The following is a 12,599-nucleotide window of genomic DNA, read 5'->3' on the forward strand; positions in this document are numbered from 1 at the left end:
TGCTGAGACCAGAATGAATGGCCTTCCCAGTCCTATGGACCACAGCAAAGACTTTCCGTCTTTTTAAATTATATGTCAAAACTCACCTCCTCTGGGAACCTTTTTTCAAATCACTTTAAATTCATAAGTCCTACCGCTATGCCTATCAAACACACCATATATTTGTTGATGTATCAGGGTAATGTGTAGTAGAAAAAGCACTGGACAGGTAGTCCCAACACCAGGAATTTATTCTGTCAATAAATAATTGTGATCTTGGGTAAATCACCCCATCTCACTGCATGCTGCAGTATACTCATTTCCAAGGTTTAACTTATTGCTCTGTGAGGTTACTCCTGGGCCCATTATTCCATGAATTTAATGTAGGATTAGACATGTATACATGTAAATTGAGTGCATTCACAAGCCATTTATGAGACTGCAATATTTCTAGAGACAGAGGCTGTCTCTATTCTGCTCTTCATGTGCCCATGTGCCAGAGAAGAACTTTCTCCCAGCATTTTGGAAATATCTATTTATATGATGAACCAAAGATAAAGCTGCCAAACAAGAACATCATATTTCAAAAATATATTTCTGAGAAGATAATAGACACTGACTTAAATCTAGGATCTGAAGATGATTTGCAAAAAGACATTTCTTCACACAAAACATATATACATAAACTTTTGATCATCAAAAGCTGCCAAAGCTATTCTTGGCAGCAGAATGGCATTATTCCATAATAAGAACTTTATTCATTGGCTTACAGACAATATGGAATTGTACCATTTCCATACCCAGTGAGTGTCTGCCTTGTCCATTTGTAGGCAATAAGAATAATATTGACTGGAGCCTTAATATCAGTCCTCATGAGGAGGCCTTGGTGTCACCAGGATCTGTCAACACTTTGACTTAAAAATTATTTTGGAATATAACTGAAGGGATGGAGACAGCCAACAAATACTAACTGCCTGCTGTCTGCCAGGCACTGTTCTGGAATAAAGGAACTCAGGATACACGGACAAAGTTGAAATAATGTTGGTTCCATTGAGAATGCCCATGTAACTTTCACATTACCTTGAAGCAACTGGCCAGGCCAGGCTCTGACTCCCAATCCAAATAGCAGGGGTGAAAGGGCCATCCTTCTTCTTGCTTGGTTTTCTCCCGATTTTCCACTGGTTGCTTGCACAGGGACATCGCCTTAAAGTGTCTACAGTCCTTCACTTCCCAGCGACCAGGGTGACTCCTCCCTCGCATGACAACACAGCCACCACTGTAGCCTAAAAAGCAGAAAACAACACTGTACTACCGGACCACTAGAACATTTTGTGCTTGGAAGACAGCTCTTTAGAGTGTCCTGGGTAATTGACATCTTGTAATGAAGCACCCAGACCAGAACAATAAAGATGAAAAAGGATGCTTTAGCGGCATGATCATCTCATTTCTCTTCATCTCTGGAGAAAAGAATAGTAGATCGAAAAGTGAGAGAAGAGAGACTATGCAGCCTGAAATTTGGGCATTTTGAGCTCAGATGGCAAATGATGGGCAATCAGGTGCTGTTCCAATGTGGGACCGAAAATATTCCTCATATCTCATCAAATGCCAACATGCCTCTACTTTGAATTATTGGGCTTTTTAACTGTGCAGAGGAAATCTTAACTCACAATTTATTGAGCAGCTACCCTGTACACTGTGCTTTCAAACACTACTATGAAAAATTAGCAATGAAAAATGCATGGTGCTGATCCTCTGAGAAATTGATTCAACAGGGAAAAATACATCGATGATGGAGTCAGGCAGTGTGTGAGGTACTCAACAGAGAACCTCACCTCACTGTGGGAGAATGAAGTATATTCCAAATGGGGTGAAATTCTGGGGGCAGCAGTGGGGGCAGACATCAGGGAAAAACCATCTTGTTATGGGCAGGCCCCATTTTATTCTTTTGTGTATGTTTGAACATACTGGAAAATGAAGCATATTTTCCCGTAAAAACAATTTCTAGGTTAAGATTCTCAGGTTTGTCATCAAATGTATACAACTCATATGGTAGCTGAAAAATACACTTCAAATTTCAGTGAATAGTAGAAAATCCCCTCCAAAAATAGAACAAAAATTGAGTAAAAATGAGGCTTTTTTTTTCTTGAATCCGGAGTGATCATTCAATGAACTAAATCAACATTCAGCAACAACAACAAAATTGTTTATCTACATCTACATACCAGTGGTGGTGGTTTAGTCACTAAGTCACTCTTGTGACCCCATGGACTATAGTCTGCCAGGCTCCTCTGTCCATGGGATTTCTCAGGCAAGAATACTGGAGTGGGTTGCCATTTCCTTCTCCAGAGGATCTTCCCAATCCAGGGATTGAGCCCATGTCTCCTGCATCACAGGTGGATTCTTTACTGACTGAGCCACCTGAGAATACCAGACTAGGCTGTATATTATTAGCTGATTGAGATAAAAGGACAAGACAAAACCCAATTCTTATAGTTGAGTGTGAGACGCAAACAAATAAAGGATTAATTGTAGCAGACATACTGTGTGAAGTACTATAGTAACGGTGTGCGTTAACATTTCTGTGGGAAGACCTCAGAAAGGGTGATGGAGTCTGCCTCAGGACATCGGTAAAGTATTTGCAAGTAGAGACATTTGAGCTACATTTTGGAGGATGTTAAAAGGAGAAAAGAGTTTTCAAGGGGTGCTTGTAAAAAAGTAAATGATTATAGATGAAGCATATGAAGACTTGTGATGATTCTTAAACTAAAGGCACTTTAAAAAGTATAGTTACTTGGCACTAGATATTTGTCTTGCTGAATTTCCCTTCAGAAGTCATGGCTTCAATTTCTGTAGATACAGGGTAATTGGCATTATCCTTGCCAGCCATGTTTGTGTTGTTTTATGCTGATAGAAGGGCTTCTCCAGTGGCTCAGCAATAACGAATCTGCTTGCAGTGCCAGAGAAACAGGAGATAAAGGGTTTGATCCCTGGGTTGGGAAGATCCCCTACAGAATGGAATGGCAATCCACTCCAGTATTCTTGCTTGGGAAATCCCATGGACAGAGAGGAGCCTGATGGGCTATGTAGTCCATGGGGTTGCAGAGTGGGAGAAGACTGAAGTGACTTAGCACACACATGCACACGAATAAAAAGGCTAAACAGAGGGATAATGAAAAGTGGAATGAGAAGGAAGAAGACAGAGGAAGATGTACAAAGAGCCCCTCCTAGAGAAATGGAAACGTGTTTGTGAAAGAGGAGAAAGAGCAAGGAAGCTAAAGCGTGAGTGTTCATGTCTTCAGTCATACCTGGGTGCACCACCCTGTGTTAGGCACCAGCAGGAAGCTCATAGTCTTACGTATGTACACACGGTGATGGTCACAGAAACCCACAGAGGTGAAAATGACCAGTCATAAACAAGTAAACATGATTGCATGACAAGTAGAAGAAACTGAAGTCAAGAGAGAGAGTTGGTCCATATAAAGGCCATCAGTTGACTCCACTGGCCAGAGGAACTAGTTGGTGTTCATGATGGAGGGTGGGGGGGCCAGGCAGGGGACAGAGTACAGCATACTGCCCCTGCCAAGAAGGGAGCATTGGAGGCCTGTTGAGTGTAATTTGGGAATGCAGCTCACAGTTTAGCTGAGTCATGAACAATAGTGGAGATGCTGCCTGCTCTGTGCAATGAAATTCTAATGAAATTGAACTGTGGAAATCCACGTGGAAGCCAAAAACCTAATATATCTATGGAGAGAATTGCTCTGGTTGAAAGAGCAGGAGAAACACACAACTCTCACCTGACTCCTCCATCCTTTCTTCTCAGCAGCCTTTGACTTGGTGCCTAAAGTGTGGGGTTCTAGTCCCAGCACAAATATTTAGTAACTCAAACCTCAAACTGGTTAATTAAACACAAAAGACTGTGTCTAAAACACGAGGGCAATAATTCCTTTTCTTCTTATGGATTTTCATAAATAAAAATAAAATAATGTATTAAGAAGCCCTGTGAGAGATATAAAGGGCTAGAACCATTCCTAAGATGTTGCTTCTATTTTTATTTTGGCTGTTTTCATTATAAAAGCTGGGATTTTTGTGGCACAAGTTCTGCCTGAGTGTTCAAAGAATTTTTAAAAGCTCAAATCAGCAAGTTTAAAATGCAATATACTTTTTTGTTGGTCTTGCATTTTGTCTTACTTTCCCACATCAGACAGTGATTAAATAGCTTTGGTTTTAAACACTAGATATTCAACTTTTCTTCATTAGTGAAGAAGGAGATGTTTGCAAACTGCTATGAAGATAAAAAGTACTGCTGGGGTTTTATTGGTATTCTAAAATGGTTAACTTAATGGGACATTTGACCTAAATTTTAGAGTCTCAGCCCCAAGGAAGCAGTGAAGTGGTATAATAAGGGGAGACTGGGCTAAGAAAGAGAGAAACCAAATTTATAACCTCATGTTGTGAGGATGCTTGTAAAGCCAAATAACAAGGGTAGGGTGTGGGAAAGAGCACAGGTGTTTCTTCTCCCAGACTAATTGTTCTCAAATTTGGTAACTCATCTCCCATTGGGCAAGGGCAACATTTCTTCTGTCCCTTAGTGGTGAATCTGACATTTGAGCTGATTCTCCTTACTTGCCTTAGCCTCCCTCTACCTGCTTTTCCTCTCTCCATCAAACATGAATGGGAACACTTTCAGTCAATTGAGAAATTCCAATTCACTATTCTAGTTCCTTCAATTTGGCAACATTATCTAGCCATATAGCAAATTGAACCAACCTGGGAAAAGTTCCATCTTTCACCTCTCTGGCCAAATACCTGAAAACAAACAAACCGAACCTATGTGTGGCCTCGGGGCAGGCGGGAATCATAACTGGGCCTTTAGACAATCATTTTACTTGCGCCTATCTGCTTATTTCCCCTTGCCTGCAGCAACCCTTTAACATCCTTAATCTCAAGTCTTCTGCTCAGGCTTCTTTCATCTCTCTCTTCTTCTCCATGGAGAAAAGTGAAGCTTTTGGGTCAGGAAAGGTGAGCTTTCATGGAGTTCTGCTTATCTGCCTGAGACCACATTAGGCATTTTATATGGTCTTTTCCCTGTTTAACTTGAAAAACCTCTTTGAGGTGGATATTAGTGTCTATAGTTGGCTAATGGAAAAACCAAGGCTCAGAGGTGTAGTATCTTGTCTAGGGCCACATAATAGTTCAATAGGGTTGATCTGGAATTTGAAACCAGATTTAACTGAGTCTACCATGAGATAATGTCAAGGTGCAGAGGAGGTGGACATTCAATAAATAACTATTGAATGAATAATTGAAACTTCCCCTCTAATTATGCTCCTCCATTACCATGGAGTCTTCTCTTTCCCCTGGTCATACTTCTCTCCTTTGTGAACCCAAAGTATTTCCTTGAAATCTACTATCACATTTTAGTGTGTATGACAGTTACTTATATACTTATAAAAAGATATGAAAATACCAAAAGGATACTCAGAAATTAGGCTGTTCATTCTCATTTAGGTGTTGGTTCATTTCAGGATTCTGATGAGACTTAAAATGGATAATTATCTATCTGTTGGATGGATAGGGTCCCCCTTGCCATGTATAGGGCACTTTCAAGAAAATAGATCTGACCTGCTCTACTGTAATCCCATTCGCCTTGTCACTGACAGAAGATTTCCATTGACTTGAGACAATTGGGGGCAATACTTTGGAGTTATCCTGTGAGTGAAGCACTTCTTTCTCACAGTGGTATCTAGATAAAGAAACAACTTTTTTCACAGAGCCTGAGTTATGGATGGATGCAAAATTGTGATTTCCGTTTTATTTTTTTCTATTAAAACACCTGTGAAGCTCTAATAGTATTTGGAAAGGCTTTTTTGAATACCTTAAAGGATAGATTAACCTGCTTCCTTTCATAATTTATAGCAATATACATTGAATCCTTAATATATTGAATCCATATATATTGAATCCTTAATATAAATACAAGGTACATTTAGGTTTCTAATGCATTAGCTTTTCCCTAAATGAGAAAGGGCCTATTCATCATCTTTCTCTTTAATTAGTAGTACTAGTTAGTATGGATCAAAACTGTTTTTACCTGAATGGTTACTTCTCTTAATATACAGAATGCCATAGTCGCTTTGCTGTTGTTTTAGTAAAGATAGCAAGAAATTATTTCTTAATAGAAATATCCCAGCTATGAAGAAGCCCCTAATGAATCAATCAACTCATTAATGCATCAATCATTAATGGCTTCTAACTTGCAAATAGTGAGAAAATGAAATGGTCTTTCTAAAAAAATAAGAATCTATGATTTGGATCAGGTCTCTGACTCTAACTTTTTAAAAATAAAAATGTTAATTTTATGAGAAATACAAAGAATAGAGTAACACATTTTCAGTGTGTTATGGGGATATAATCAAAAAGTCCAGACTGCAGGAAACTACAGGACAAACAACACATTTGCATCAACAAATAAAATTTTAAAAAATGACAGGGGGCAAGGAAAAGGGAAACCTAGAGAGGAAAACACACTTTAGGAGATCCATCCACTAATTACAATGTACGCACCTTTTTTTAATCTTTATTCAAACAAGCCATAATATACATTATATAATGGTTATGAATCATTTAGAAATTCAAGCATTAACTGAAGATTTATGATGCTATGAAATTATAGTTAATTACTTTTAGCTGTGATAATTGTATTATATTCATGTTTCTAAAAAAGGAGTCTTTATCTTTTAGAGCTAATACTGAAATATTTATGGGTGAAACGATATGATATCTGGGATTTCTATGAAAAAATATGGGAAATGGGAGGAGAGGGTGAGAATATAGATGAAACAAGATTGACTGTGGGTTGATAATTGATGACACTGGGTCATGGATATAGATGGTGGTTCATTATGCTATTTGGTGGGCATAATACAAGGTTGATAAAATGGCAGAACTATGATTCCACCATAGATTGAATATTTTGATGATATGACATAAGGACAGAGTCTTTGTTGAGTTTATAAAAAGCTACAGGCTTCTTGTTCAGTGGTCAATATATATAGTCAGTCTGGGCTGGATTAAGATTCTGACATGAGGACCAAGCTAATGGATTCTTTTGTAACAGGCGGAGAAAAAAATGTGATTTAGGATGGTGTTTCTGCAAATAGCAATTTAAAAGAAAAAAAGAAACATGAGGCTTTTACATTGCTATTTTCTTCAAAAAAAGATTTACATTTTCATCTTATTCAGAGACAATTTACTCAATGTCAATCAGCCGGAGCAGCCAAACTGAGCATCACGATATTATTTTTGCTTCAGGGAAAAGAAAAAGAGTGGTGCCACTCAAATAAATTACAGCAGAAACTTATGAATGACAAGGAGTTCTGCTTCAGTTCCAAATTTTAAACATCCAAATATGCCCCAAGGAAGATAGCATTAAAAACTAAGAATTTTGCTTGCTCAAAATGTATTAATTTATTTTGACAGGTATAGATATTCCTAACAAAATTCCAAGGTATATTAGAAATGATACCTGTTTTTTTTTTTTTTTCCAGTAATAGTGTGACATGGAACTTTACTATTCTCTGTATTTTAAAAACATTCATAAATTTGTAGAATGAGAAGTTTGTTTATTGAATGAATTGTGATGTTTCTTGTTTAGAGCTATGCAGTCACCAGAGTCTATACAAATTTCCTAAAGCGATGTTATATACAAGAATCTAATTTGTCTTACCTTCACCTCACATGCTTATTTTTAAAGTACAGTTTAAAAATCTAAACTATATTTTTAGAGCATTTTAAGGTCACAGAAAATTTTAGTAGAAAGTAAAGATTTCCCTTATACCCCATGCACCATATATCCTACTATTGCCCTCACACACCAGAATGGTACATTTATTAAAATCTACATGGATACATCGTTATCACCCCAAGTCCATGGTTTACATTAGGGTTCACTCTTGTTGTATGTTCTCTGGATTTGGACAAATGTATAATGACATATGTCCACCAGTGTGGTATGATATAGAATGGTTTCACTGACCACACCCACCCCCCCCGCCCCGCCCCATCACAAATCCTCTGTGCTCTGCCTATAAAATCTTCCTTCCCCAAGGCTCTGGAAACCACTAGTCTTTTTACTGTCTCCATAGTTTTGCCTTTTCCAGAATGTCATATGGTTGTAATCACACAGTATGCAGCCTTTACAGATTGGCTTCTTTCACTTAGTGATATACATTTAAGTTTTCTCCATGTCTTTTCATGACTTGACAGCTCCTTTCTTTTTATCACTGAATAATATTCCATTGTCTGCATGTGATACAGTTTATTTATTCACTCATCTACTAAAGGACATCTTGATGGCTTGAAAGCTTTGGCAAGTGTGAATAAAGCTTCTATTAAAAAAATCTGTATGCAGGTTTTTTGTGTTAACATCAGTTTTCAATTCATTTGGATAAACACCAAGGAGTGCAAAAGTATGTTTACTTTTTAAGAAACTGGCAACCTGTCTTTGAAAGTGGCTATACCATTTTGCATCCCTGCCAGCAATGTATGAGCGCTCCTGTGGCTCCAAATCCCTGCCAGCATTTAGTATCGTCAGTGTTTTGGATTTTGGTCATTCTAGTAAGTGTGAAGGGGCTTCCCAGATAGCTCAGTAGTAAAGAACTCGCCTGTCAATGCAGGAGACATGGGTTCAATCTCTGGGTGGGGAAGATCCCCTGGAGAAGGAAATGGCAACCCATTCCAGTGTTCTTGCCTGGGAAATCCCATGGACAGAGGAGCCTGGCGGGCTGCAGTCCATGGGGTTTCAAAAGAGTTGGATACTACTTAGTGACTAAATAGCAAACAAAAAGTGTGTAGCAGTATCTCATTGTTGTTTTAATTTGCAATTTCCTATTTACATATAATGTTGAACATATTTTCATTTGCTTACGTTTGATCTATATATCTTCTTTGTTTAAGATCTCTTGTCCCATTTTACATTGGGTTTTTTGTTTATTGTTGAGTTTTAAGAGTACTTTGTATATTTCGTATAACAATCCTTTATCAGATGTGATTATTTTGTAAAAAATATTTTCTTCCAGTCTATGGCTTGTCTTCTCTTTCTCTTGACATTATCTTTCTCACAGCACAAGTTTTATTGAAGTTTTAGTTTTAATGAAATCTAGCTCATCAATGATTTATTTCATGGATTTTTGCTTTTGGTGTTGTATCTAAAAAGTCATACCATACCTAAGGTCATGTAGGTTTTCTTTTTTGTTATCATCTGGGAGTGTAAAAGTTTTATGTTTTACATTTAGATCTATGATCTATTTTGAGTTAATTTTTGTTAAGGGTGTAAGCTCTGTGTCTAGATGTTTTCTTTTTTTGACATGTGGATATCCAACTGCCTAAGCACCATTTGTCAAAAAGAGTTTTTCCCATTGTATTGTTTTTGCTTCTTTTTCAAAGATCAGTTGACTATTCTGTGTCAGTCTATTTCTGGGTTCTTTACCCTGTTTTATTGATTTCTATTTCTTTTTTTGCCAAACCATATTGTGTTAATTGGGCTTCCCAGGTGGCTTAGATGGTAAAGAATCTGCCCGCAGTGCAGGAGACCCAGGTTTGATCTCTGGGTCAGGAAGCTCCCCTAGAGAAGACAATGGCTACCCACTCCAGTATTCTTGCCTGGAGACTCTCATGGACAGAGGAGCAACAGTCCATGGGGTCACAAAGAGTTGGATGTGACTCAGTGACTAAACATACACACAGACACATTGTCTTAATTATTGTAGATTTCTAATGACTTTTGAAGTCAGATAGTGTCAATTGTTTGACTATGTTCTCCTTCAATACTGAGTTGGCTATTCTGGGTCTTTTGCCTCTCCATATAAACTTTAGAACCAGTTTGTCAGTATCCACAAAATAACTTGCTGATTTTTTTATTGGAATGGCCTTGAGTCTATAGGTCAATTTGTATAGAACTGACATCATGACAATATTGAGTCTTTCTGTTTATAAACATGAACTCTCTATTTATTAATTTCTTCTTGATTTCTGTCATTAAGTTTGTAGTTTTCCTTTATAGATCTTATACATATTGTTAGATTTATACCTAAAAATTTCATTTTGAAGGGTGCTAATGTAATATGTTGCAATTAAAAATTCCTCTTTTCACTGCTGATATACAGAAAAGCAATTAACTTTTGTACATTAATCCTATATCCTGCAATCTTGCTATAATTGATTATTAGCTAGAGGAATTTTTTATTCTAATTTTCTACATAAACAATCATGTCATCTGTGAACAAAGTTTTATTTCCTTCTTTCCAATCTGTGTACTTTTATTTGCTTTTCTTGTCTTATTGCATTAGTTAGAACTTTTAGTACAATGTTTAAAAGAGGGCTTATAAGGGACATCTTTGCCTTATTCCTAATCTTAGTAGGGAAGCTGCTAGTTTTTCACCATTAAGTATCATATCTGGGTTTTCTGTAGATGTTCTTTATCAAGTTGAGGAAGTTCCCATCAATTCCTTGTTTGCTAATAGTTTTTAACATGAATGGGTATTGAAGTTTGTCAGATGCTTTTTCTGCATCTATTGATATGATCATGTGATTTTTCTTTTGTTGATGTGATGGAAAACATTAATAGGTTTTTAAATGTTGAACCAGCTTCGTGTACCTGGAATAAATTCCACTTGATTGAAGTGTATAAATTCTCTTTATACATTTTTAATTCAATTTGTTAAAATTTTGTTAAGATTTTTGTGTTTATGTTCATGAGATATATTGGTCTGTAGTTTTCTTGTACTGTCTTTTTCTGACTTTGGTGTAGGGTAATGTTGCCCTCATACAATGAGTTACAGAGTAGTCTCTCTGCTCTAACTTCTGGAAGAGGTTGTAGGGAACTGGTATAATTTCTTACTTAAAATGTTTGATAGAATTCACTAGCTGAACCCATACGAGCCTGCTGCTTTCTGTTTTGGAAGGTTATGAATTACTGATTCAATTTCTTAATAGATATAGTCTTATTCAGATAGTCCATTTCTCCTTTTGTGGGTTTTGGCAGATTATATCTTTAAAAGAATTGGAAGTTGTCAAACTTATGGATATAGTTGCTCATAATATTCCTTTTTTAAATCCTTTTAATGTCTGTGGGATCTATAGTGATGTCCCTTTTTTCATTTATGATATTAGTAATTTGTGTTTCCTCTCTTAGTGAAACTGGTTAGAGGCTTATTAATTTCATTGCTATTTTCAAAGAATCAGGTTTCTTTGATTTTCTTTATTGATTTTCTGTATTCAATTTCATTGATTTCTGCTCTTTTCTTCTACTTACTTTGGATTCAATATGCTCTTCTCTCTCTAGTTTCCTAAGGTGGAAAATCAGGTTACTGATTTTAAATATTTCTTCTTTTCTGATATATTCATTCAGTGTTATAAATTTCCCTCTAAGCCCTGCTTTCTCTACATCTCACAAATGTATTTTCATTTAATTAAGTGTTGCTTAATCTCCAAGTATTTTGGAATTTTCTCAGATATCTTTCTGTTATTTGTTTCTAGTTCAATTTCATGTGAACTAACAGCAGACATTGTACAACTTCTATTCTTTTAAATTTGTTAAGGTGTGTTTTATGGCCTAGAATGCAGTCTGTTTTAGCAAATGTTCCATGTCAGTTTAAGAAGAATGTGTAATCTGCGGTTGCTGTTGTTGGATGAAGCAGTCTATAGATAATCAGTCATATCCAGGTGATTGATGGTGCTGTTGATTTCAACTTTGTCCTTACTGATTTTCTGTCTGTTGGACCCATCCATTTCTGACAGAGGGGTGCTAACATATACAACTATAATAGTAGATTCACCTATTTCTCCTTGCAGTTTTATCAGTTGTTCCCTCATATATTTTGCTATTCTATTGTTAAGTACATACACATTAAGGACTCTTATGTCTCCTTAGCACTGACTCCTTTATCTTTATGTAATGTCCATTTTTATCCCTGGAAACTTTTCTTGTTCTGAAGTCTGCTCTGTGTTAAATTAATATAGCTATTTTTACTTTCTTTTGATTAATGTTAGCATAATATCTTTATCCCTTTACTTTTAATCTACATGAACCAGTCTAAAAATATCCTTTAATTAGTATTTAGTCCTCTAATTTTTGTTAAATATTTGATATATAATAGCAATTATTATAATATTATAATAATAGTTATCTTTCCTCAGGGAAGAGCTTGAGGCCTCTAATTCATTTCCTCCAGATACAGATTTGAAGGTAACCTATTGCCTGTTGTCTGGGGTAGGCTTGTTGGAGATCCAAAGGCAAGAAAGGGAGCAAGGCATCCAAATGCTCACACTGAGATAAAGGTGTGTTGGATCTAGGTTGGTGACCTAAGATTAACACAGTGACCTAAAAGTTTGGTCTGCAGGGGTTGGTTCTAGTGTAGATTGTGGCTGAAACCATTAGCTTCTCTGGCACAGTTTCATACTTTGGGATCCAGAGCTGAGCATAAAAAAGTGAAGAATTAATAGACCTGTAACTGAAATCCCGGCTAAGGTACCACAGAAATCCATGGAGGAGATGGACTAGCAAGAATGTTAGCTAACTAACATTTCACAGCAAAGTCACCTGGCATTGACTATGAACATAC

General features: G+C 36.7%; 1 protein-coding gene across 2 annotated transcripts in view; it reads right to left on the reverse strand.

Annotated features, from left to right (window-relative positions):
- The window catches only part of PLA2R1 (phospholipase A2 receptor 1), a 121,957-nt gene that overhangs the window by 45,464 nt on the left and 63,894 nt on the right, over positions 1-12,599 (reverse strand). For both annotated transcript variants that reach the window (XM_043488310.1, XM_043488309.1), the window contains exon 12: positions 1,060-1,262. In XM_043488310.1, the coding sequence (XP_043344245.1) occupies positions 1,060-1,262 (203 nt within the window). The remainder of the gene's footprint in view (positions 1-1,059; positions 1,263-12,599) is intronic.

This window comes from Cervus canadensis, chromosome 15 (assembly GCF_019320065.1).
Source record: "Cervus canadensis isolate Bull #8, Minnesota chromosome 15, ASM1932006v1, whole genome shotgun sequence".
Classification (NCBI taxonomy): domain Eukaryota; kingdom Metazoa; phylum Chordata; class Mammalia; order Artiodactyla; family Cervidae; genus Cervus; species Cervus canadensis.